The sequence below is a fragment of the Petromyzon marinus genome, chromosome 60 (assembly GCF_048934315.1).
Source record: "Petromyzon marinus isolate PM22_M1 ecotype Great Lakes invasive population chromosome 60, UKy_Petmar_22M1.pri1.0, whole genome shotgun sequence".
Taxonomy (NCBI): domain Eukaryota; kingdom Metazoa; phylum Chordata; class Hyperoartia; order Petromyzontiformes; family Petromyzontidae; genus Petromyzon; species Petromyzon marinus.
The window spans coordinates 7613281-7640041 of NC_133726.1; the positions used below are offsets into that span (position 1 = coordinate 7613281).

At 48.8% G+C, this 26761-nt stretch overlaps 1 protein-coding gene and 1 long non-coding RNA gene across 10 annotated transcripts in view; one reads left to right on the forward strand and one right to left on the reverse strand.

The window, feature by feature from the left end:
* LOC116955617 (syntaxin-binding protein 5-like) overlaps window positions 1-26761 on the reverse strand; it is a 223376-nt gene that overhangs the window by 18858 nt on the left and 177757 nt on the right. For 4 of the 9 annotated variants that reach the window (XM_032976777.2, XM_032976776.2, XM_032976781.2 and 1 more), the window contains 5 exons: window positions 20961-21014; window positions 12446-12631; window positions 9648-9695; window positions 5817-5930; window positions 676-915 (listed from right to left, as the gene is read on the reverse strand). In XM_032976777.2, coding sequence (XP_032832668.1) covers window positions 676-915; window positions 5817-5930; window positions 9648-9695; window positions 12446-12631; window positions 20961-21014 — 642 coding nt within the window. The remainder of the gene's footprint in view (window positions 1-675; window positions 916-5816; window positions 5931-9647; window positions 9696-12445; window positions 12632-20960; window positions 21015-26761) is intronic. The other 5 variants (XM_032976782.2, XM_032976780.2, XM_032976779.2 and 2 more) reach the window with 2 other exon arrangements.
* LOC142905988 (uncharacterized) lies at window positions 847-12498 on the forward strand. The gene is made up of 3 exons (XR_012930019.1): window positions 847-936; window positions 1871-2033; window positions 12415-12498. It is a non-coding gene; the product is annotated as an uncharacterized LOC142905988 (long non-coding RNA).

The following is a 26761-nucleotide window of genomic DNA, read 5'->3' on the forward strand; positions in this document are numbered from 1 at the left end:
AATGAGAATAAAATAATAAAATGCTAAACAATAACATGCTAATCCAACTCTGCTAATCCAACTCCGCCCATACAGCTTTAAAAAGACTCGGTCCTTGCGTGACAGCGTCCATTCAAGCTCTGTCTCCTGGATAGACCTGTTTCTTCACCTGAAGACCACTTGTGGCCGAAACGTCGTGAGAATTTTATTGTCTTATTGTTTTATTCTCATTCTACGTGACTTTACCGAAAGAACCAAGAAGATGAGCCCCATTTATTTTCCCTGGTTAGTTTTTCATGGTTGTCATAGGATTGGGGGGAGTGGCAATCCCACCCACCGCTGCCCCCCCCCCCACCACTGCCCCGAAAGAGGTGAGCGAGGGTTCAATAGGTCACGGATATACTGTAGGTCGTTGGTACGAGCCCCCTCCTAATGCTTTGCAGGTAAAGAGTGCAAACGTGAAATCGATTCTCTGCCTCGGAGCCAAGCGCAAGGAGGTCAGGACTGGAGATTGTGTGTTTGGAAGGAGCAGCAGTTCTCAACAGAGCCACGACATTCTCAACACATCATCACTGGTTAAAGTCCCTTGCCGGCAGACCTGACGGGAGGGCATTACAATAGTCAGCCCTCGAGAAGATGAATGTATGGATTAACTCTTCTGTGCCGCCCCCCCTACCGATGGCAATGAAAACGCACCGCTCGGCGAGATGATGACCGGCTGGCTGAGCCGCTGCTCGCTGGACGGCGGCAGGCTGAGGCCCACGGAGAGGACGGTGCCCAGGCTGGTGCCGACCCAGAGGCACGGGCACGTGGAGCCGTCGCCCTTGCGCGCGAAGCTCTCCGAGAAGCGCAGGGCCGTGACGGACTCGCGCGACTCCTTGTCGATGCTGCACACGCTGGAGCTTCGCGACTGGCCCAGCGAGTTGTCGCGTGTCTCTGCGCCACGGGCACACAGAGGTGGGGGCCGCTTGATCTCCGTCGCCTCTCGCCGTGTGTCGCCTCTCGCCGTGCGCCCCATCGCGTTTTCGTTTCTTTTCCCTTCTTGCTCACTGCGAACAAACTCTCACTTGCGCGTAATGCAATCATCTTCACGATAACAACCTGCCTCTGTTCCTCCCCTTACAACCGCCTTATATTCTCCCCCAGCACATCGTACCCCTACTTCTCCTGCCTTCCCCCCACCCCCAGGTACGACCAGGTGTACCCCAATCCCTATCACTACCCCTATCACTACCCCTATCACTACCCCTATCACTACCCCTACGACTACCCTACCACTCCCTGACCTCCCCTGCCTGTTCTCCTCTCACCATGACTACACCACCACTTCAAATAACAACCCACACTCTTTATCTCAACCGCTGTCATCTTGTGCACCATCGTTTTTTTTTTACAATTTATGTAAAAAGCCTTGGAGTAGGGTGCTCACGTGAATCTGTATAAGATGATGAGGATGTCGCGAGCTCGCATCACTCGCTCACTGCGGTGATTCACTACGTCGTCGAGTGAAAAAAGCGTGTCCTCGAAATAACGTGGCTTGTGCGGGCGACTTCGTGGGTGATTTTTTTTAGCGTTCGTACAGAATTTGGGCAGGGGGGGGGGGGGCACACGGGTGGTGCATCTCGCCGGTCGCCTGAATTCAGTCGACCCACGGCACCTGCTGGGTCTGTCCCATTGACCCCCTTCCCGGCGGGCGTTCCGACATCTTCAGGTGGCCTCGAAGTGCACCTAGCCTGGCACAAGTGGTGATATGGCGAATGGCGGTTTGTTGTGGTTGTTGGATATATTGTCCCGCATACGTAATATTGGGGAGGGGGTATAATGGCCGAAAGAGGAACTGCCAGAAATTGGTGACGATTTGAAAAATCAGCACTGCTGCCGACGTTTGTAGGTATACACGCTGTCGGTGCAGAGACATCGGTGCCGTTGCCACGGGGAGCGAGCAGGAACGTCACGCGCCCGGTGCAGTCTCAGCGTGGTCCGGCAGTCGACAGCAACTAACCACGACGCGGAGTGTCGCGCGTTCCAGAACTGACTTGCGGATCACGATGGAGGTTCGTTGTTTTTTGCATACATTTCTTTTAAACCGCTCTTTGCATTCGTGTGGTGCAGAAGTGATTATATTGCGATTTATATTTGTATAATATGAAAAGCGAAGTGAGGAGCATTGTAAGCTATACATGGGTTAAATGGAAATAATGGGGCTACACATGGGGCACCCACCCCCTACATTAGCCCGGTATTTCGAGGACACCTCGTGTATGCATTGCCCACCGTCTCTGCCAAACCTTAACTCCTTGCTTCCGGCGATCAGCTCCCTCCCATCTACAATCCCAACCAATAGCCTCGCGATGCTATTGCGTGCGGACGCTTCGTCATTTAATATCGTATCGATTTCACCAATGCGTTTAACCAATGTGACCTCGTGGGTGCTGTTGCTACCACCAGCAAAAAATGGAGTCAAGGCCATGCACGTGGAACGTGCCGTCAAATTGCTGGAAGTGAGAATCACGACAAAATACACACCAACGTCATTAAACACAGCAATTACATAACACAATTTTGGTTTGCAGGTACGAAGTGAACACCGTTCAGAACGTGCTTCAAATGAGTTGCCGTGACTTTTTATTGTTTTTTTTTTTTAACCCGAATTCACTGGCAAAAAAATCCCCATCGGCAATGTATCTATCTTGAACGCGTCTACGGGGCAAAATGATTTCTTGCAGAGCTGGGGTTCGTATGGAGCACGCGAATCACGGGGGTTACAAAAACCGCAGCAGGCAATTTGAACGAGGTGCGTTATTTCTCAAGCGGCTGCGGTTACTCCCGCGCTAAAGCCAAGCAGCTGTCAGTGTTGAAGTTACACGGGCGTGTGCACAATGGTTGGGTCCAATTCTTCATTCACTGCCACAACACGACCGTATAACGTGCACGGTAAAAAAAAGCACGCAACTCACTGCCAAAACCACCTTACTCTCTCAAAACAGTGCTAGCTCCAGCTAATCTGCTCGTAAAATGCTGCATTTTACATGTAATTACCCGTGGGTGTTAATTATTTTTTATACGCCAAATTCACACCAAATAATGGCTTTCTCTTTTGATTGTGCCGTTCATTTGCACCGCAGGATTATCCCGCACTGTGTAAACATTTACGTGAATTAATGTGCGGCATATGTGCACACATTCAGGAACGTCGGTACCGATCTGTATTCATCAAGGTGGTGGTGCAAAAGGCAATGACAAAGATCCCCCTATAGCCTTAACAGACTGTAGAGGCAAGTGCGGTTAGCGAGCACCTATGAAGGCCGGCACGGCACACGTAGGAGTGGGTAGCAAGCACCACGCCCGGCCGCCTTTGTCTCCCCAGTGGCGACGTTTTACCCGTCGCACGGGGTTCTCATTTGAGGCTGAGTCGACCTAGGGGAGGCCTGGGGACCTGTTCAATTATTCGTCACCGGTGTACGGCGTGAGCGGGAATCCACCGCGGGTCGCCGGATTCGTAGTGCAGCGCGTTAACCGCTGCGCCACCGCTCACCACGCACGAGCTCACATAGTGCAAAGCCGTGGGACTTGCTCAAGTGAATGGGCCAGATGGCTACGATCCATGAAACGAAGGCCTTCGACAGACGTGACTCTGCGCGGCGGTGAAATTTGCAGCCGCGCACGCCGTCAGTCGAGAGGCACCATCCGAGCCTCTCGCAGGTCCCCCTCCCCCGCCCGACCCACGTGCCGCTCGGCCTCAAACGAGCACCTGGCGCGATGCGCGAACATCGGCACACGAGTGTGGGCTAACCGTGGCGCATTTCATAGGTGCTCGCCAACACGGTTTTGCCGCAACAGTCCGTAAGCCTGCGCGGGGAACCTTTATCTCCGTCTTATAGTCTGCGAAGCGATCAAACTTGCGGAGATTGTTAAGACACGATTGTGACCCCCTCAAGGCCTCCTAGCATCTGGGGATGCCAGATCTTCCCTATGCTCCTAGATCGAGGCTTCGGCCAAGAGGCAATTTACCACTTCTCCGTGGAACTCTCTCTCTCTCTCCCACGAGATCACAGGATCTCCGAGTCTGTGAGGGTTTGTAAAACTTCTCTTAAAACGTATCCACGCGCCTCTGTTGATTAAACTTTTCGCAAATTAAAAAAAAAATGCTTTTAGGATTGATTTATTTCTGCCGTTTCTTCGTTTTTAGTTTCACGGGTTAGCGTCGTGCCGTGTGCCGGCTTCTGCCGTGCATGCAATGTCAACCCACACGGTTCACTCCGTATTCCTGTACAGGGAAATTGAGTGTTCAGTTCCATATGGCGTACAGCCGTTTCAGTACGGGCAAAAACAAACAAATAAATAAATTGCCTATTTGGTTGTGTTTCTCCCATGTGATGGGACTTTGCAGGGTGAACGTTGATATTTACGCTCGCGAGCCCAACTTTGTATCCAATTCAACAATGACAAACTGTTGGAAAGCAAATGCTGGCATTGGTAATTTGAAAATAAAACAGATATTTTTTTAATAATAATAATATAAAATACTCAAGCGGCTGAAAAATAAAGCACCTCTTTCCGTCAAATTGTGTGGAGACTGACAGCTGGGGTACAAGTGTCCATGCCGAGACACCGGTTACATTGTAACAGGGAGTGAGTGGTTGGTAATGGGGTAGAAAAGGATTGGGGGATTGGGGGAGAAAATGAAGAGGGATGACTGCGATTCTGAGTAGGGTTGCCGCGATATCAATTTCACGATGAACGTTGCGTTTAGATTATTTGGCTGCTGCTATCCATTTCCACGTGAAAGCCGCTTCGTTGAGCGATCATTTGCGTTAGCCAGGTCGCTTCTGAAAAAAAAGAAGCTAAAAGCTCAGTGGGCTTTACGTGGTAAAATAAAAATGAGTTTAGTTTTTAGCGATTTGCTTAACTTCGCTATGCTTTGAACTCCTATGGTGTGTTTTTGTACTGTGTGTAGTTTTCACGTTCTTACCCGCCTCTACTGGACATCTGTGAATAAGAGCTTTATAGCTCATCGGATTCCGCCAATATAAATTATTTCAAATTTTGACGATGTGGCATCGATCATCACGATACCAGTTTCGCGTAAGTTTGGAATTGCACTTAGAACTTTTTTAAAGTTTTTGCATTATTATGCTTTTGCTGTATTTCCTATTACGAATGAATATGACTGAAATGTTCTCCGTCTGCAGTTCACTTGGCACAAGCCCGACATACAACTTACGATCATTGCAACTTTACAATCTGCCAAGCTTATAACTCGTACACCGTTAATAACGCGTGGAAATCTTTCCATATTGTTATTTAATGAACTGCGAACACTATGACGCCATGCAATATATCTGCCTGCTGCGTCAATCGCTCTGGAAGAAAAAAAAACGTTTGCAAAGCATTCAATTTCCCGCAGCGATAGTTACTCGTTTAGAACGTTCATGATCGCATTCTTAATTTCATAAATGCTACGGGAACGTTTTGTCACGAACGTTTGAATATTTGGCGAATAAAACGAGCAAGGGTAATCGCAACGCAAGGGCATTCTTCAAAACGGACGATTTTTTTTTTGGTCCGCGGACATTGCATCGAAGCGGAATTCCCGCAGCCCGGCGATATCGCCGCAACCCTAGTTCTGGTGAGAAGTGGTGGCGTGAGGCATGGGATATGTGGAGCCAGTTTGAGATCCTGGCTCTTGGCTGGTAAATGACGAGAGAGATAGCAGGAAAGAAGGCACTTTGGGAAGTGAGGTTTGGTGATGTTAAAGACTTGGAGCAGGGGGGGGGGGGGTGTGGGGGGGGGGTGAGTGATGTAGGAGAGGAATGGAGCTTTTGTGCGCGTCTTACCTCGGCCATTCCACGCGTAACCGGAGGCCTGGTGATCGTCATGCGAGAATATACTGAAGCTGTGTAATTGCTGAAGCATTGCTCGCCTGCCTCCGTGCGTCGTGGCGGTCGTGGCTACATGGAGGGGCCGAGAGGGGACCAAAGTGTTAATGCCGATCCCAGGTGCCACCACGTGACACTGGCCCGGCAAAAGCTCCAATTATTTTTTTTTTTCTGGGAGGCTCAGCCCAGGGGCCCCTCACACCACTGCCAGCACCGCCCACTTTCACATATCCACACCCACTCACCCACTAGCCCCTCCCCCACCCCGCCCACTCATCCGCCAAACCCCCGCCCACTGCTTAGGTAGCCACGCCCCCTTTGCCCGTATTATGAGTTGAGCATGAGGTCTCACATCTTTACGAGTTAGCCTCTAATCTGTGAGCATCGTGCAGCTGGTGAGCCAAGGCTCATACCGCTGCATTATCTCCCCTTAGCGAGTCATAATTTCGTTTTCTTATAAACCATTTCATGGGGTCAGCTGCTCGGATGGCGATATAACATCTGCATAGATATTTTAATTGAACAATACATCATTAGCGCTGTAATGACTCCACGTTTTAAAACACCGAATGCCCGCGCATTTGCTAAGCGGGGCCAATGTGTGTGCCTCTGTCAACGAGCACCGACTGCGAGTTTAGAACCCCAAGCAAAACACCACGCAGTTCAGCTTTTGGCGAGATCTCAGGCTCATAAATGTAGGAACAGAAGTATCAGGACTAAGCACATGTGGAGGACGCGGGGATATATTTCCCCACGTGCGGTTGGGATTAGGCTTATGAACTTTGGCGGAGAAAAGCAGTGAGTGCTCTGCTGCCGTCGCTGCTGACCAGGCTGTGGATTTCGCTCGCGACGCTGCAGGATAACCCAAACGGTGACGCAAAGAGTTGAAGGGGTTTTTTTCTTTCTTTTTTGTTCTCAAACGGTCTTCACTTATTTCGATTTGCTTTTTCGCCGGTATCTTGGGCCGCTCTCGTGACGTAACACTTGCACGCGTTTCGAGAGCGCGCGGTCGTTCTAGCACTGACAAGGATAAAGTTTGGGAAATAAAACGGGTGCTTTGACAGAAGGCACACAAAGGGCCACCGGTTACATAAAAGGAATCAAAGTTTGTCGTTTGACGGCCAACTTGAAAACCAGCGCTGTCTGCCACCAATGTTACCAATTTAGCGAGGATATATATATTTTTAAGGGCAGTGGTTGATGCTTCCCCACTCTCGTTCCCTCCCTCCCCCTCCCCTCCCCCAAATTAAAAGCAGCAAGTCAGCAGCACCGGAGGTGACTGAGCATCTGCCCAGTCAGGCCGCACGCTGACGTTTGAATCCGCAGCCGAACACTGATCAGCTGATCAGACAGGACCAGCCGCCACGGGCAGCCGAAGCACAGGGCACGGGAGACAAGGGGGCTACTCAAGAGGGGGTGGGGGGGGGGGTAGCCCGGCCACACAATGCTTCAGCAAAAAAAAATTGCCACAAAAGACGATAAGGTGGGGTCGATGGGGAGACGGTCGGCAGGAGGGGAGGGGGCTGGGTGGACTGGGGGAGGGGTATTAGGTATGGGAGGGGTACTAGAGCCTGGATGTAGGCTGCTAGGTTATGAAGAGAGAGATGGGGGGGGGGGAGAGACTCGGCAAAGAAGGAGATGACACAAGCCCCGGGACAGACGTAGATGTGAAGTGACGCGGACAGAAGGGATGGAGGACACAGGACGACAGGATGTGGACAAATAAATAAAAAACATCATAAAAAAAAACATGGACAAGGCTGCAGGACTATTTTGCGATAATTTAATTTTGTTGGCCGGTGATTAGTTAGGTACAGATCAGTTATTCATAATTTATATGCAAAGTAGGAATATGCACTGGGTTGGGTTTTTTTCTCTTGTATGTAAATATGTATAAAAGTTACACATCTCATCGAGATTATATATATTGTAACGTTATTAAGAACCTTCGGATTGTGTTTAAATACATAATAAAAATAACCAGATTTAAGTTGGCTACTTTGACGTGGGGAAATCTGATATCTTCACTCCGCTTAGCGTGAAGACAGTAAAACCATGGGGCGATGCAACGGGCTTCGGACGGGACACAAAACAGCGACGACGTTTAACAAAGAAACAAAGATGCAATCGTATCCACCTCCTGCAAAAGAGACATCTCACATGCGGAACGCGGTCAGCCACGCTGGCGGGCTTCCCCGCTGCCATCGCTGCGAGCATCTGGCTGCTCACGCTCGTGACACGGGTGTCAGCGGAGGGCTTCAAACGACGTCGTTAACGCGTCGGGACCAGGGCACAATCGATCCCTTTACTTAAACAGAAACCAAAGCAAAGCCCGAGCGTCAACGGTTAATGCGGATTTAATGGAGAAAAAAATGAAAGTTAAATAACCGGCAGAGAAAATGTTGCTCTCGACTACGGCAAAGGCCGCCAAACTCAACGTGAGCCGGCAAGAAAGAGGGACATGAATGTCATTTTGAGCGAGTCGTGGTGGTGCTGCGATTAACCTCCCTGGGAAGGAGAAAAAAAAAGTGAGCCCAGCCGATAATGAAGTTGAAAAATCCGCGTCGTATCGACTCGGAATGTCACGGGGCACGCAAACGCAGATCCATCCGTGTAAATAATTGACGAGGCAGCCGGCGGCCTGCATTCTGCCACGCGCTTAACGGCATCGTCGGAGCGAGTGTGGCAGGCGACGGCCGGTGTGAAACGGACGATTCGAATCGCGCTCACGTCTTACTGCTGCCACCGCTGAAAAACAATAATGCACTGCACACCGGCACCATCGTCTGCCAGAAGCGGGTCACATCCCTCAGGTCGGAGGGGAAATGCTGCAAGCGGGGACGGCCGCTGCAGACTTGCTCGCCAGATGCGCGCGAAAATGGCGTGGCATCACGTGCCTCCATTGTAAGGCCGTCAAATGTTTTTTTCCCGAATGGACTCTTGTCGGTAATGGACGGTGCAGCGTCCGTTAAGAAAGGTGAAGTGGGCCTCGGGCGAGACGCACCGCTAAAGGGGACGACGGCCAATGATGTAGCAGCCAATGGGTGGATTGCGTCTGAGAGGATAGCAACCTTAAACTAAACTATATTTCTTTCTTCTTTAAACTATCAACGAAACATTTTTTTTTTTATTTTACCAGGTAAGGCCCACGGAGCTCTTGCTCAGAAGCAACCTGGCCACAAGTGATAGCTCAACGAAGTGGCTTACCATGTGGACATTTATAGCAGCCAAATACTCCTAACGCATGCTAATTCTAAATATGGAGGGAAAAAAACGAGAGGACGCGGAGAAAAATTCACACGACCACGGGGAGAAGATGCAAACCCAAAGTATACAGAGGCGTCAGCGTCGGGATAGAACCCACGACCTCCTGCATCCCGGGCGAGGAAGTTAACATCTCCTAGCCACCGTGGCGCCCCACCTTGCAGACGGAGCGATTAAATCAGACCCGTGTGTCCACACGTGAAATGTACCGCAGTGTACAGCATGCACGTACGTACACTCCTCTGTGAATCCATCGCTGGACGAAAGCCACCTGGTTAGTACACGTCTGTGAAGGTGGGTGCCCCAGTACCGATTCAGTTGTCACTCGCCACTGATGTTGGCCGTGGCTCGGGGGGGCGGGAATTTGAACAGGGGTTGCCGGCGTAAGCCGCTGAGTGCGCTAACTGCTGCGCCTCCGCTCAGCCCCTAACGTGCAGCGGAGTGGTGAGCGTAAAAAAAAAAGCGACTGGGATCATACAATAGCGGCGTAGGGAGGAAGAGGATTGAGAAAAAAAGATGCAATACCAGCTGGAGTGGAGGCGCCCACGCCAATGTGGAATGATTTGGAGGCACCTGCGGTTCCACAGAAACATGAGAAATACAGGGGTCAAAAGTCACGTGGGAACGCGAAGGCAGGGAGAGCGCGCGAGCGTGTCAAGCGACGTAATCACCGGGCCACGGGGCTTCGCGTACCCAAATGCGAACCTTGCGGTTTACGACGATGTGGCTTTGGTGAGCTCGCAACAGTGAGCGCAGTCGAAGCTGGATACTAGCGACAGTGCCTTCAGGAGCGAGGCCAGCGTGATGTGAGGGTGCGCGACTTGTACGGGAACTGTGCTTGGGCAAACACATCTCATTGCTGGTGGTGGTGGTGGTGGTAATGCTGCGTTGGCAGTGGCACGCAAGAACAAACGACGACAAACTCCGATTTAAAGCTTTCGTGACTGCAAGGATTCATCTTCTTTGGTTCTTTCGTGACTTTACCGAAAGAACCAAAGAAGACGACAAACTCATCGCATGCGTCGACAACGCTGCGGTCTTAAAAGGAAGAATATATGAGAGGCGTCGTTTTGGGCAATTGCCGTTCTTCAGAGCATCAGATTTTTGTATTTTTCATCAGGCCCCATGGTGTTAAATGTAATCTCTCACTCGTACCATCCACTCTGCCTATCTGCTGGCCTGCCAACGGATGTGCTCTGAAGAAGGGCCATTTCCCGAAATGGCACCTGTTATATATTTTCTTTCCTTATTGACGAAAGTGTCCAGGTTATTTGTTATTTGTGTGAGGTGTGCCCGTGTCCAGCTTCTACTGCAACAGGTTCAGTAAAGTCATAAAAGGCCCTCTTGTTAATCCACTGTTGGATGAAGGCCCACCTCATGCTATTTTGGTCATGGGGGTTGTTGGACCATACTTCACCACGCTGGTCAGTGCGGGCTGGTGAAGGGCAGTACCTAGGATCAGTTCAGATATCATTTACCACCGATGTTAGCCGTGGCCTTGATTCGAACTCAGGTTTCCGTGTTCATAGAGCAGTGTGCTATGCAACTGGCTCTACGCTACTGCATATATTTGGGCATAAACGTAAACAAAATTGGTCAAATTCATTACTATATGTAAATATACAATACAGTGCAGATATGGCTATAAACGTAAACAAAATTAGTCAAATTCATAACTATATGTGAATATACAATATAGCGCAGAAAGCGATAGTGAGATTTTAAATCACAAAATTTTTCAACAGAAGGCACACATCTTTTTTTTTTACTTTAATGTTCATGGCGAATGACTTCGGGTGAACGGTCCACAAAGCATATAACAACACAACGTCCTGTATCGTTTGCCAAGATGGATCTGCCTGATATCATTTGGCAACGTTTTGCGTGGTGGTGTCACTTGCAACGCACCGCCGTACCACCAACAACGATATCGGTGGAATGTTCGCACGTTTCAACGCACGCGGGGACTGAATCGTAGCTCACACGCTTTTTTTTCCCCTCAACAGAGCACGTGATATATTTCGAAACACTGCCACCAACTCAGCCTCCCGATATCTGTCACGTGAAACTCTAATATCATTTCTTTTTATTATCAATGTTTTGGTTGTTGTTGCATTTCGCCACCCAATATGCCGCGGCGATCGCTGATTTTGCGTACCGCTGACCAGGGCTCCCCCGCCGATCTGACAACCGATGCCACCCGTTCGTTGTACTACGTCTCGGGGGGACAAGCTGGAGCGGTTCTTTTTGTCGCTGCCGAAAGCGTGGGCTGTCACCAGATGGCACGGGTGGTGCCCCCAGCAGGTGCCGACGAGCGGGACCCAGCGATTATCCCCTGTGTGTGTGTGTGCGCCAGCTTAAAAAATAAATAAAGGGATTCTAATTTAAGTTTCTTAAGTGTCGGGTTCAGGATGTGGTGCCATTGAGTGTGCAGCAGCTTGCCGTTTCCCCGTTCATGCAATTTGGACAGGACTGTGATTTATTTAAGATGTAATATCATACATCATGGCTGCGGGAAGCCAATGTTGTTCATCGTTGGGTTCCATGATTTTTTCAGTTTCCTAGCAGCACCAATGGCCATAATTTTCAACTCTCCCAAACGTCAACTCTGCACCGCAGGACTGGCTCAAGAAAAAACAGAGAGGCTGTGGGGACAACGTTTATGTAGATGTCTCTGGTGGGTTAAACTCAATAGATTTTTTTGTTTTATCTAGTATTGTCTTGTACCAGTTTCTTCACTCTCTTCCAATTAGTTTACTTGAGACTATGCAAGACTGCGCATTGCCCCCCAATTAGTACAATGCCATAAAGGGCCCTGTTTTACAACCACTCATTTAACATTTGACACCACTCATTATACAACTTTTTTAGTTTTGCTCCAACAAATTACCAACAAGTAAACTGCGTCGTGGACACAGACCCACTGTCGTCCATTCACCCAAGCTCACCGCTGTAAACTAATCAAGTCTCTCAATTCAAAGTCGACGTCAGGAGTCTCAACAATCGGGACCTGCCACGCGGCCGTTACAGAGCAGGCCTTCGCGGTTGTTGCTGCCCGTAAGGTGTGTACCATGTGCAGTGGTTACACCCTACGGGCTATCTGCCCCATGGATCGTGATGATGATGATGCTTGTCAGGCTCTCCGTACGGCCACGAGAAGTTGTTCGGGCCTATTTTTGTCATCGTCATCATCGTCGTCAGCATGCGACCTCCCTACTCATCAGTTCGGCAACAGAATCGCTATTTGCACCGGAGGAATCCGATGAGCTACTAAGCCCTTTTTGTTCCACAGATGTCCAGCAGCGAGCGCCTCACCCCCGTACCTTCTCCGTTGGCGGGCGCGGCGGGCGCGCTGACCTCCATGCAGGCGGCGGACATCGCCTTGCGGAACGGAGGTCTCACGGGTCCCCGGCTCTTGGCCTTGGGCGCTTCGCTGGGGGCGAGGCGTTTCGCGGGGCTCCTCGACTGCTGGACCGCCGTGGGACTCGTGCACACCCCGTTCAGCTGGTCTGAGAGACACAACGGCAACAACGGCGGCGGCAGCGGCGGTGGTGGCACTGCGTGGACACGGGGCGGGCCGGGCCGAGCTGGCGCGTGCGGCAAGCGAGGGCCCCACTTCTGTCTAGCCTCATAAATGTATCATTGTTGTTGTTGTTGTCGCTGTGCTTGTCTGTCTTATTCCTATTGGATATGTTTACGGAGCGCCATGGCGCCAGGTGCTTTGTCATAGCTTGAAAGTGTTAATGGTAAATAATAATAATAATGCATTTTAGATGGCAGGGGCCAGTGTAACGGCCGAGAAATCAGTGACCACGAGAGAGGGCAGGGGAGGGACGGGAATGAGTGGAGGGGCGAGGGAAAAGGAAAGGGAATGGACGATGGAGAAGAGGTTGAGGCTTTAAGAGAGGAACGGATGGGGGCTAAGCAGGGGACTGCTTCGTGGACTGAGGAAGTGTTGAGTCTACGGGCAGTTTTCAGTTTATGGGTAGCGGTGGTCTATGGGGAGTGTTGAGTCTATGGTGCAGTGTTGAGTCTATGGACAGTGTTGAGTCTATGGTGCAGTGTTGAGTCTATGGTGCAGTGTTGAGTCTATGGTGCAGTGTTGAGTCTACGGGCAGTGTTGAGTCTATGGACAGTGTTGAGTCTATGGTGCAGTGTTGAGTCTATGGTGCAGTGTTGAGTCTACGGGCAGTGTTGAGTCTATGGACAGTGTTGAGTCTATGGTGCAGTGTTGAGTCTATGGTGCAGTGTTGAGTCTATGGGCAGTGTTGAGTCTATGGTGCAGTGTTGAGTCTGTGAGCAGTGTTGAGTCTATGGGTAGCAGTCTTGAGTCTATGGGCAGTGTTGAGTCTATGGGTAGCAGTGTTGAGTCTATGGGCAATGTTGAGTCTATGGACAGTGTTGAGTCTATGGTGCAGTGTTGAGTCTATGGGCAGTGTTGAGTCTATAGTGCAGTGTTGAGTCTGTGAGCAGTGTTGAGTCTATGGGCAGTGTTGAGTCTATGGTGCAGTGTTGAGTCTATGGGTAGCAGTGTTGAGTCTATGGGCAGTGTTGAGTCTGTGGGCAATGTTGAGTTTGTGGGCAGTGTTGAGTCTATGGACAGTGTTGAGTCTATGGTGGAGTATTGAGTCTATGGTGCAGTGTTGAGTCTATGGGCAGTGTTGAGTCTATGGTGCAGTGTTGAGTCTATGGTGCAGTGCTGAGTCTATAGGCAGTGTTGAGTCTATGGGTAGTGTTGAGTCTATGGTGCAGTGTTGCGTCTATGGTGCAGTGTTGAGTCTATGGGCAGTGTTGAGTCTATGGGTAGCAGCGTTGAGTCTATGGGTAGCAGTGTTGAGTCTATGGGTAGCAGTGCTGAGTCCATGGGCAGTGTTGAGTCTATGGGTAGCAGTGTTGAGTCTATGGGTAGCAGTGTTGAGTCTATGGGTAGCAGTGTTGAGTCTATGGGTAGCAGTGTTGAGTCTATGGGTAGCAGTGTTGAGTCTATGGGTAGCAGTGTTGAGTCTATGGGCAGTGCCGCTCAATGTACAGGGGAAGTTGATTCCAGTGGAGGGGAGCAAGGAGGGAGAAGGACCGATGACGAGATTGGCCACAGGGAGAAGGAGGGATGGAGACAGGGAGAAGATTGGGAATGAAGAGGATGAGAGGAGGGGACATGTAAGGAGACGAGAGGCGAGATGAGGTGGGGAGGCACGGCCACGGAGAGACTTAAAGACGAGTCCAAGGTTTTTGAAAAGCCAGCGGTGTAGTAAACGTCAAGCCAGCGAAGTTGGCTTATCGCTAACGACAACAATAATGGTGAATCTTTATTTTATAAAGCGCCTGCCATATCGAAAACATCTCAAAGCGCTGTAAAGCAAACTACTCACAGCTCGAAACTTCACGCGCATTAGGAAAGCCTCGCCGAGTCTCGAGACACTCGTTTATGAGGATTCTAATGGGTGGTTATATTTTATTGCATAACATTTGGTGCTTGAACATCTTAACACCTGTTTTATTGCCAGAAAGGGTAAAACCTCTTCTTATTTTCTTCTCATCATGATGCTGTTGCCCTGCGTGTCATCTCCATCGGGGCATTCGCAGGGCATTATCTTCAGCCATGGGGGGGGGGGGGATGTTCTGGCCAATACCCAGTCACGTGCTTTATTTTTTTAGCGCATCGTTAACGTGCACCAGTTTCACTGCACAACATATACCCAGCCGCATTGCCTTAAACCCAACGCTGTGCCGTGCCGCGTAGCGAATTCCGTGCATTCAACGACACCCGCTCGAAGTGTAAACGTTGCGCCCTCACCTCGCGGCCATCTCAGCGTTTACGCCTAAAACCTTGTGGGCAAGTTCCCCGTTTTTCTAGGCCGGGGCTGTCATGCCCGTCCGCTGTTTGATCGCCGCTTTGCATACGGGGTGGGGGAGGGGGGGTGCACGCGTGCTTCCCTTTAAGCACCCGTTCTTTTATTTGGTAAGGGTCTGGCCTCGACTTACGAACGTAATTCAATCCTGAGACGCCCGTTATTTTATTTAAGGGTCTGGCCTCGACTTACGAACGTAATTCAATCCTGAGACAACCGTTCTTTTATTTGGTAAGGGTCTGGCCTCGACTTACGAACGTAATTCAATCCTGAGACACCGGTTATTTTATTTTAAGGGTCTGGCCTCGACTTACGAACGTAATTCAATCCTGAGACGCCCGTTATTTTATTTAAGGGTCTGGCCTCGACTTACGAACGTAATTCAATCCTGAGACAACTGTTCTTTTATTTGGTAAGGGTCTGGCCTCGATTTACGAACGTAATTCAATCCTGGGACAACCGTTCTTTTATTTGGTAAGGTTCTGGCATGGACTTACGAACGTAATTCAATCCTGAGACACCCGTTATTTTATTTTAAGGGTCAGGCCTCAACTTACGAACATTACTCAATCCTGAGACAACCGTTCTTTTATTTGTTAAGGGTCAGGCCTCGACTTACGAACATAATTAGATCCCGAGACACCCGTTTGTAAGCCGCGGGTGTAAATACAGGCACTTGTCCGTAAGTCGATGAGTGCCCGTAGTTACCCAGGAAAGCCTCGGTGAGTCTGAATACTCTTGCACAGGTAAGTCCTGCATTGAGCGATGTTCAGGCTCCTTTGCTGTCAAAATGTCGAAGGGAATCGATGACCTCCCCCCCTCCATACCTCCTTCGCTACCAACACGTTCCACACAGGGCCAGATGAAGGTGATGAGGGGACTCAGGATAATCGGAGGGAAGCGCCTAAGTATGTAAAAGTGTTTTCATATTGCAGGAAAAAAAAAAGTCATCAAACATATTTAATTATTTTTCCTATCTAAAATTAACACATTCGACTCGGGGTAAATTCGTCAAACATAAAGCACTCGCTGCACTCATTACTTAAAACAAACAAAACTTAGTTCCCCCCCCCGCCCCCCCCCAGCTTTAGCAATTGTGACAAAGTAATTAAAAAAATGTATTCTCGATGGGCGCGCTACCGTCGCTCAGCTGTTACCTCAACGTGCAACGGAGGGCCCTGAAAGAGGCCCTAGAACGTTCGAGGGAGACTCAGCCTATGGGGTAATCCGGCCCTGGGTTCTCCCCTCCGCCAGGTCCCCGCAGCTGCTTGCCCGGCAGATACGCAGCGACCACCGAGGTCTGTCCCTTCGGCTATCGTCTCGGCTCTCTTACCGACGGTCGTACAAAACTCGGAGCTCGCGGAGACCGCTCCGGTGGCTGCGTCGGAAAATTGGCCCTGCTCTAAACAGCGCCGCCACCGTTGAGGGTCGGGGTTCACGATCCAGCTCTATCCGTGATCCACCAACCCCCCCCGCCTCACCTCCGAGGTGCCGGATCGCAGGCGTGCGCGCTGCGCTATGAAGCCGGCGACCCGAGTTCGATTCCCGCTCGCGGCCAAGACCGGCGACGATTATCTGTACCGGTCCTGGGCATACCCTAGATCGACTCAGCCTCAAATTAATGCCTGGTGTGGTGTGTAAAGAACGCCACTCGGGGAGACAAAGGCGGCCGGGCGTGGTACTGGCGACCCACCCCCGGCCCGTGTGCCGTGCCGCCCTCCGAAGGTGCGACTCGCTAACAGCACTTGCTCCCAACAGTCTGCGAAGGCTACACGGGGGATCTTTGTGTTTGTTTGCGTGCCAGCCACGGTGGGCACCGCGCTCTTCGCGAGCACCACCGTTTCAGGCTGGCACGAAACGCGACTGACCTCCCACCCAGGACCCTCCGTCTGTAGACAGAGAGCGATGGTCACTGCGGTGGCCACGCGCAACTCTTGCGGAGCTGAGAGTCGAGAGTTGTTGACCATGCAAGTGTTTCTCTTTAGCAATCATAGCACGTTTCCAAAGAAAATAAACAAGTAACAACACACACAGGGTTCGTTAAGAGGGGAGGGGGGGGGCACTTCGGTCGATTAGCCCAATTTAGGAAAGATGCATGAATGCATTTATTCTGTCACCGAGATGTCGACATTGATTGTTTTCGTTTTCTTTTTTAACTTTTCCAAGAAATTGGCCTCTTTCGGATTCAATCGAACTCCTCTGAAATAATGACACGGATCATGCTACGATGTCTTAAAGTGGTTGAGAGCCAAGAGTTTTAGATTTGGGTTTTTTTTCTCATTCGCAATCGAAGGGATGAATAAACTTTGTTATTTATACTCTAGTTTGACTCAGACTGCGGCACGGCTTTGACAAACACCATTAAATTTCACATTTTAGGTGCTCCAGGCAAACTGTGAACAACAACAAACTAACAAAAAAATCCTGGGAATGAAACACAAAGCTTCGTGACATCTTCGAAGCGACATCTTTCAGATTTGACTGGAGATATTTTAGGAGTTCATTTTTTTTCTCATCTCAACGCTCCAGCATCAGCCAATGCAACCCGGGGGTCAACGGATGTCCATCTCTCTGTGTGACTGCTGCCCGGTCGGTTGGTCACACTTGCATCGAGTTCATCATTTTGGCGATCATCTTGGACAAATATGCCCCCACAGCTATGAAAAATAAGGATAGGTTTTTACCCTTTCTGGCAATAAAAAAACAGCAAATATTAAGATGTTCAAATACCAAATTAATACCTTTTGCAAGGAATCAAGTAGGAATTAACCGTTCTTATTTTTGCATACTTTGATACTGGCTGAAAAGGTCCCTTAAGATAACCCACAATGCACTGCTTCAGGATATGCTGCTGCTGTTGTTTTATTTGCATGTGCACCATGGGCATATGCTTCATGCACAGCTCTTTGCTGTTTGAAACCTAAAGCAACGGTGAACATTTTAAGAGGCAGCCCTACAGTAAATAAGACACCTTCTGTATTCTGCATTCACCGTCCACGCAACTGAAAAAAGAGTCCAAGCACAACGAGGTACGAGTTCGGAAATTGTCTCTGCTTGGCATCCTAGCATGGCTTGCGTGCCGTGAAATTATAGTACTCCAAAACGTTTCCTCCCAGCTGGGAAAAACGAGAATCATCGCTCTGTAGGCGGTCTCATGATCGGAAACTTTTCACATGCCCGCATTTACAGTAATACCTCGATATGCGTACATTCGATAAACGAAGTTTTGGTATAACTTTGGATCTTTTAAAAAAGTTTAAACAATTGTTTCACACAGAAAGCTACGAATAAAATACGAAATAAATTAACTGATGCGAATACGTAATTTCGTCAATCTACGGTGCGATATAAGTAAGAATAAAAGTGGTTTCTTAGATGTTTGTAAGTTTGTGTTGCTAGTGTAATACTGTGCGGTATAAAACATAATTCTACTTTCGACATAAGTTGTCTTAATTTTACGACACGAAGGCTACGTTTTGAAGTGTTTATGCAGAAGCATTCTTTTAAAGTAATTTTTTTCACAGTTTTTACAAAGTATCAGCCAAGCGCATTTTAAAGTGTGCTGTCGCGCTCGCCTACCGCCAGGCAGTTACGGCGGTGCGAGCGAACCGAGTAGGTGTCACGGCCAAAAGAAAAGTGTCGTGCCTTTCGGGAGAATGACATTGGATCACCCGACAAATTGGCCACTTATCGAGTCATTTGCAGTTTAAAACGTAGGCTTGCGCGACCAATATTATCCATAATAGAGGTTTTTTTCTTTGGGGTTAGATTGCCTGAATGTTAATGTGTCGTTTAAACCGCCTCTGCGGCCATCCGGCACGGCCAATTAGTAAGGTTTGTAACCTAAAAAAAAAGTGCCAATTCGTTACTAGTACAACGCACCGGTCGTGTGTTGGAGAGCCTGATGATGCTGGTTGTAATTACTTGCAGAATGTCACGGCACTCGAATTGTAAATGTTGTGGGTTTACTCTCAGACACACAATCGGTGAGTGCTGTACCAGTATCGAACTGTGACGTGTTGTTTACGTCACAAACCTTACTAATCGGCTGTGTCGGGTGGTGGCGGGTTTAACAAAACATTCATATTTACGCGATCTAACCCAAAAAAAAAACCTGCATAATAGCTAATCATTCGCGTCCGGAGTGGCGGCGGGTCGGTCGCTGCTCATGCAAATTTGGTTGTTAAAACTTTTTTTTTCAAAGGACAAATACTTTTTTTTCTTCCGTTGCCTCCCACCGCCAATGTTTTACGCTTTGCCAGACAAAACGAAATAGACCCTGCCGCACGACAAACCCCGTCTGCGGCAGTCAAATAGTTCAAGGCCGAACGCTAAAAGCTATCGAGGTGTCGTTATTTCGCGTGCTATTGTATACCCAAGGACCCATTTTCGTTGTCTCCCGAGAATGCATTAGTGCACTGTCACTAAAGGTTTGTATATGCTCAAGGATGTCTCCTGGCTGGCACTATGAATAGGGCCTAAATGTCACCTCATTACAGACAATGGACGAGACCTGTTTTTTTTAAGTAGTTTTTTTTTTCAAAATTCTACTCGGGATTGTGCAATCAGCGTCATTCCTAGAGGCGAAGAAATCGCTGGCAGGTTCGCTGCGTGATTCTATGTTTCGGGGGGGGGGGACGGCCTGTGGAAGGAGATATCAGAGAACTACATCTGATATTCCCCTGCAGGTGACCTCTCGTATCCACGCGCTGCTGCGCTTTACCGCGCACCTTGATGCAGAGATGCTTGTCGCATGGCTGATTAAATATTTACATTTTCAAAAATAGAATGTGTCCAAAAGCAAGTGAAAATAGCAAAGACGAAGATCCCTTGGGCATAATTCATAGACTGTTGGGGAAAGCGCTGTTAGCGAGCACCTATGAAGGCCAGCAAGGCACAGGAGGAGGTGGGTGGCCAGCACCACCCCCAGCCGCCTATGACTATACAGCAAACAAAGACAAATACAGAGATCCCCCGTATAGCTTTCAACAGACTGGTGAGGCAAGTGCTGTTATCGAGTAGCAGCTATGAAGGCCAGAGTGGCACACAAGGGGGTGGATGGCTAACACCACGCCCGGCCACCTTTGTCTGCCCAGTGGCGATGTTTAAACCCTGCACCAGGTACTAATTTGAGACTGAGTTGACCTAGGTGAGGCCAGGGACCGGTTCAGATAATCATCACTGGTGTTGGCCATGAGCGCAAATCAAACTCGAGTCACTGGGGTTCATAGTGCAGCGCGCTAACCGCTACACTACCGCTCCACACTACAGCAAACACACGCACGAGCAATATACATACATATGCAACATGACGAACAATCCCTGAGCGTGAATATCAACAGGTAAACCCTAACAAGAGTAAAGCCGCTGTGGATTTCCTCATTTGGAGAGTTTTAAGACAGCTTACCGTCTCGCTCGCTCTTATCTTGTAAATACATTCCTGTGCTATCCGACGTTTGTTCGGAGATCAAGAGGAGAAGCATTTAAAGTCGCAGGCGCTCTGGAACGGTGCCACTGGCCGTAACATTTACAATATGCCAAGTGCAGGGACATCGCCGCAACACAGCACTGGAATTGGCCAAACATCAACAATATAGGATCACAGAGCTTGGGCCATTGCTGGCACAGGTTCCGTGGTTTCCCGCACCTCTGACTCATCTCTCTCTCCCCCTGCCAGAGAGCGAAACGCAAATTGCGCTGTGCACGTCGCAAGCTTCTGCATCGTTGCTCCTGCGCGTGGTGGCAACGCAGCCGGTGAGTTTAAGAGGTTTTAACCCCATCGGTGAAGCCGCCTGTGCTCGCACTTGGGGCAATTGACGGAAACCACCGTCAGGCTTGTCAACACGAAGACGCCAGCGTCTAAACGCTGTCACATTCGCCCTCGTGATTTCGAACTTCCTGCCCCAAGCGTACGCGTGGTGGTGGTGGTGGTGGGGGAATTGACGCAAGGGTCGCGTGGATCTACCCGTGCACCCTTAAGACCACATACCTGTGTCAATTACGTCATCTCGTTTGCTGTTTTGGTAGCTCTTTTGGAGAACTACTAATGAGTGGGTGAAGAACACAAATGGGAGCGAGACAGAGACAGATCGAACAAATGGAATTAACGGCGCGTCGTCACGACGGCGGCGACAGCCGAAACAAAACAAAAAACGCAGACGGGAAGAAGGAACGCGTGAAACAATTAGCATTCTGGCCAAAGCGACGTCGACCATGGTTGTCGGAAGAAATGAATAAAGTTCTCAATTCAAGCACGTCGCAGACTCGACCGAGCGTCGCACGGGTTTGCGATATTCAGCACGCGGCAACGATGGAGCGCAGCATCCACGCGAGCCGCGCGCGACATTCGCATTGGCGGCAGGCAAGCAGCAGCTGCAGCACGTGCGACTCTGCGATGACATCACTCTGCAGCGTTCACGCTCCTCGGAGTCATGGTCCTGACCGCTGGGGTTGCATTTCATTCATTTATCCCGGCAGCACCGATGATTTTTCACCCAACTACCCCCCTCCGCCGCCCCTGCCGTCACTAACCCATTCGCTTTGTACTCCCCGTTCAAATTTGAAAAACGCTGCACCCCAACCGCGTGGGGTAATCACCGGGGGCCCGTAGCAGCGCCTCCCCGGGTGCTCAGCACGTGCAGCGATCTCAGATAGTTGCAGACGGACGCGACTAAATGGTTTGCTATCGCGCGCGAGGCAGTTTACACCCGACTGGTCGAATCGTCGCAATTATATTAATTGCACAGTACCGCCACAAGTATAACGGTCGCTTTCGCGGTCGACTGAAAAATAGAGACTTCGTGCGAAGCGGTGAGCGATGCCATTTTACATCGCTCCCTTTTAGTTCGCTACTACCGTGAGCGCAGAGCTATTTAAAATGAAACGAAATTCTTATTTATTTTTCAGCGAGCGCCAATCGCCGAATAAATGGGTCATTGCGATTGACTGCGAGATGCGAGACAGTTTCTTTAATAAAAAAAAAATATTACGACCGCAATTTTTCGTAGAAACCCACAGAGATAACTGTAATTTCCAGAATGTATAGAGCCAAAACATGTACAAACCCTGACAGTCAAATCAAATAGAGGAGCCACAGCGGCTTTCTCGGAAACGCAAATGCCAAGCCACGTTTAAAAATGTATACGTATATAAAATGTAGCGTTACGTTACCCGCATGTAGAATTATTTTGACCGCCTTGCGTGACCCATTCAGACGGCCTCTTTTTGTTCGTTGCCAAATTGCAATCACCAAAAGTTCCCGACGTTCAAACTGACAAATCAACGGCGTGCGCGACTGTCGAAGGAAGGCATCGTCATCTTATGAATTCGAAACACGGCTCAAAACGCAAGACGCTAATATTACGGCGGATGCAGAGGCGGCATTATGCAGTGAGCCTCACCCCAATAGGACCGAGCCTGGAATGGAATTTAAAAAAAACCCCGATTTAATTTTTAACCCCTTGCCCAAAAGCCCACAGCCTCACCGGTCAACCGGGCCACGCAGAGATAACCAACCCCCTGTTTAGCGAGCGGCGTTTACGGGGACTCCGTCAATCGGCCACGGTCAATCCACCTTGCTAGGAAATTCATCACCAGCACCATAATTTCGAATTGTTGTGATGGTAAAATAAACTCCATCTTCATCATCATCAGTCATGATCGATCCGCTGCTAGTTGAAGCCGTTGCCATCTCCCGTGGCTCTGCGATGTTGGCGATCCATCTTGCTCCCTGCTCGTAAACGCCACGTGGTTTGCAAGCACCACTTGCTGGGGTGGTCAACGGTGGTTTCCCTTTGGACGACCTCTCACCCACCATGGTCATGTGGAATTTCCACCACTGGTACAGGACAGCCAGTGAAGATGCGTTAGCGAGAAATTGCATTCCCGTGGGCAGTGGCAATCGGTCCATGATCCCGCAGTTGCAACGATCCCACTCGCACCTACACATGAGCTGATTATGGGAATATTCTGACTGCGAAAAAAAAAACCATCCCATTGTCAGTCCAATGCCGGATGAAAGCCTCATCATGCCGTGTAGGTTATGGGGGGGTGATTGACCATACTTCACCAAGCTGGTCAGTGTGGGTTGGTGAAGAGGAAGGGGGGAAGGGTTAGGGTGGGGGGTGAAACACCAAATTTCAAGTTTCAGGTTTATTTCCTTTAACCAGATGAGAACTCTAGAGACCAACACAGGATAGTCTCATTTGCAGTTGGAGGGCTACGATTGTTCTGCGATGTACAATCCCAAGTGACCAGTTCAGGCCCAGCGTAGATATCACGAACATGGCCGGAAATCAAACTCAGGCGGTGGGGTTAATAGGGCCACGGCTAAACGCTGCGTCGTCCACTCCACCGGTCTATCTGATGTGAGTACTTAAATTAGTGTAAAACCTTTGACATGCGGCACACACCACGGGAAGGGAACGAGAGCCAAAGGATTTCGTACACGTGCAAAGGAAAAAAAGGAGCGGGAAAGAGAAGGGATTAAAGTACGGGAAGAGGATAAAGGGTGGGAAGGGAACGGAAAATTTCGGAGCAGAGAAGATGCGCAGGGCAAGCATGGGAGAAGTAATGACCGGGTCAAGATGTCAGGGAGGAGGGGGGGGTGAAGATGAAAGGGGAGGGGAAGCGAGGGAGAGAGAAGGGGGAAGCAGGCAAAAATGAGCTGCACGTAGTGGCGTCTGTTTTTCAGAGTGGGCGGGGAAAATGGGAAGGGATTCAGAGACGAGTTGTGGCCATCATGGAAGTCACGTGGTTTACGTGAGGCCTGAGTTGGTTTAGATAGAGAGATAAAGGCAGCGGAAGGTCCTTCGTCTGAAAGTAAATGTGATGGGCGATCTTGTTGAAGCTCGTTATTTCTCTCCATGGTATCCTGCAAGGTCCTGAAGCGTTATTTCCAACCCAGAATAACTTTTTTTGCTCCTTCAGTGGTGGAAATTTAACATTCCTATGGCGAGGGATAGACCATTCAAAGATTGCTGTCGATATTTTAATTGGGTTTTTTTCCACGTAATTTATTCTCTGTGGGAAAATGAATGCCTAGAGAGTGCCTTGATCTGCTGAGTATGGATTTTTATTTTTAGATAATCGGATTTCTCTACGTTATTTGTCAATTTACCTTTGAAATCTCTCTAGATTTTTTTCCAGAATTCTCTCGATTTTTTAAGTTCTTACAAACTGCAAGATAATTTAAAATACCTGCCATAATCTAGGACTGTAAAATATAATTGTTTTAATGGAACATATTTTGATTCCAACGAGCACTCATCGTTTTGCCAGGTCACGTGCCCTTTTGATCACCAGTTGTGGATAATAGCTGCGGCTGTATGGAACATAATTTTAATAACCGTGGCTTTGAGTGGCACTTGTTATTCATTCGCAAGCACCAGAAATACAAGTTCGATAATTATTAGAGCGAACAAGTAGCAATTACGTTGTCTTGTTTTGATCGAGAAAATGTGCAACATCCAAGTCGATTCCTCGGGACTCTATCTCGTCTGAGAGTAATTGCATTGACCAGTCACACACGCGCGCCTGGTTTGACCCAGCAGAAGAGGCAGACGATGAGGTTTCAGTGCGATGAGCTTGGCGTTGTTGACGTTGTTCACGAGTGCCCAGCATGTCTCTTACGAGGTGTTTTGTGTGGCGTCCTAGCGGATAAATTGCTTTGAGAAGAAAAAAAAACACAGATACTATTAAAATAAAAAAAATTGACAAAAAATAATTTTCTTTAAAAAAATCTATTATTACGAGTCATTATATTGGCCGTGAAAACGTACGTGTGATATAAAAAAAGAAAACGAATTTTTTTCTTTAGAATTTGGGAAAATAAGTGGCTTACTCTCCGACGATTTTGAAATTATCAATTCAAACAGAATTGGCTATTTAAAATCACCCCCAGCGAGGGGTTACAATGAAACATAAGGGGCACAATTAATTCTGCCTCTGGCCAACAACCAACAATGAGTTTCCGTTCCATTTAGAGTATTTAGAATTAGATTATTTTGCTGCTATACATTTCCATGTGACAAGCCACTTCGTTGGGCTATCATTTGCGGCCAGGTCCCTTCTGAAAAAGAAGCTAATAGCTCAGTGGGCCTTGCCTGATAAGATAAAAAAAAATCGTTTAGTTTTATTTGTATATATTTTTTTAAGTGATTTGTATACCTTTCCTATACTGTGCAGACCTATCGTGTTTTTTGTACCGTTTGTTGTTGTTGTAACGTTCTGACCCACGTCCCCTACTGGACTTCTATGAAAAATAGCTTTATAGCTCATCGGATTCCTCCAGTATGCATACACATTCTAATTCTGATTGAACCCTCTGCAAAAAAAAAAAAACCTCTCCCCTTGCCATTGCAGTATTTGCACTGCTGCACTGCTCTCCCAAGAATTGGAGACACCGGGTGTCCACCGGTTAATGTGACAGGTTTCATGGTCAGATATGGCATGGGACTTGTGCAATTGCGATGCTGGCAAAATGCGCAATTTTAGTGCACGAAGCCACAATGCACAATGCTTGACTTTGCGGAGCTCTGCCCGTGTACCGATGTCTTTTTTTTAGAGATGCTATGGAAAAAGCACGCTGTTACAAAAGAAAATACATGTCAGAAAAATGGGGTTAGTGGCGTCGTGTGGAAGGAAATGACCCGAGCTCAAATGCAGATCAGACATGGTTCAATGGGAAATAATGTTATTTAAAGCACTTTCAAACAACTTTACCGTGGACCAATGGATCTCGTTCAGGCGAAATGTGTATATACGCTCGCCATAAAAAAATACATTACAAGACGCCAGCACTGCTGTGGGCTTCAAATATTAAAATTCCACCGTGTAAGGTCCGCGAATGAAAGTCGCGCACGTCAATCCGCTTGCTTTGATGCTCAAAATGAACTGGATGAAAACGCAATTTTAAATGCATGGTTATGTGATCCCTGTGTGTGTATATCTAATGCAAATTCCCTGAGGAAAAACACTGCATACGCCTCATGCCTCCACAGCAATGCTGTCCCAAACTGTAACGTATTTTTGGAATAATGATGTAAAGGTCGGTGCAATATGATGTGAACCACCAGTAATGGTAACTCCCATGTGAACCACCAGTAATGGTAACTCCCATGTGAACCCCCAGTAATGGTAACTCCCATGTGAACCCCCAGTAATGGTAACTCCCATGTGAACCACCAGTAATGGTAACTCCCATGTGAACCCCCAGTAATGGTAACTCCCATGTGAACCCCCAGTAATGGTAACTCCCATGTGAACCACCAGTAATGGTAACTCCCATGTGAACCACCAGTAATGGTAACTCCCATGTGAACCCCCAGTAATGATAACTCCCATGTGAACCACCAGTAATGGTAACTCCCATGTGAACCCCCAGTAATGGTAACTCCCATGTGAACCCCCAGTAATGGTAACTCCCATGTGAACCCCCAGTAATGGTAACTCCCATGTGAACCACCAGTAATGGTAACTCCCATGTGAGCCACCAGTAATGGTAACTCCCATGTGAACCACCAGTAATGGTAACTCCCATGTGAACCACCAGTAATGGTAACTCCCATGTGAACCACCAGTAATGGTAACTCCCATGTGAACCACCAGTAATGGTAACTCCCATGTGAACCCCCAGTAATGGTAACTCCCATGTGAACCACCAGTAATGGTAACTCCCATGTGAACCCCCAGTAATGGTAACTCCCATGTGAACCACCAGTAATGGTAACTCCCATGTGAACCACCAGTAATGGTAACTCCCATGTGAACCCCCAGTAATGGTAACTCCCA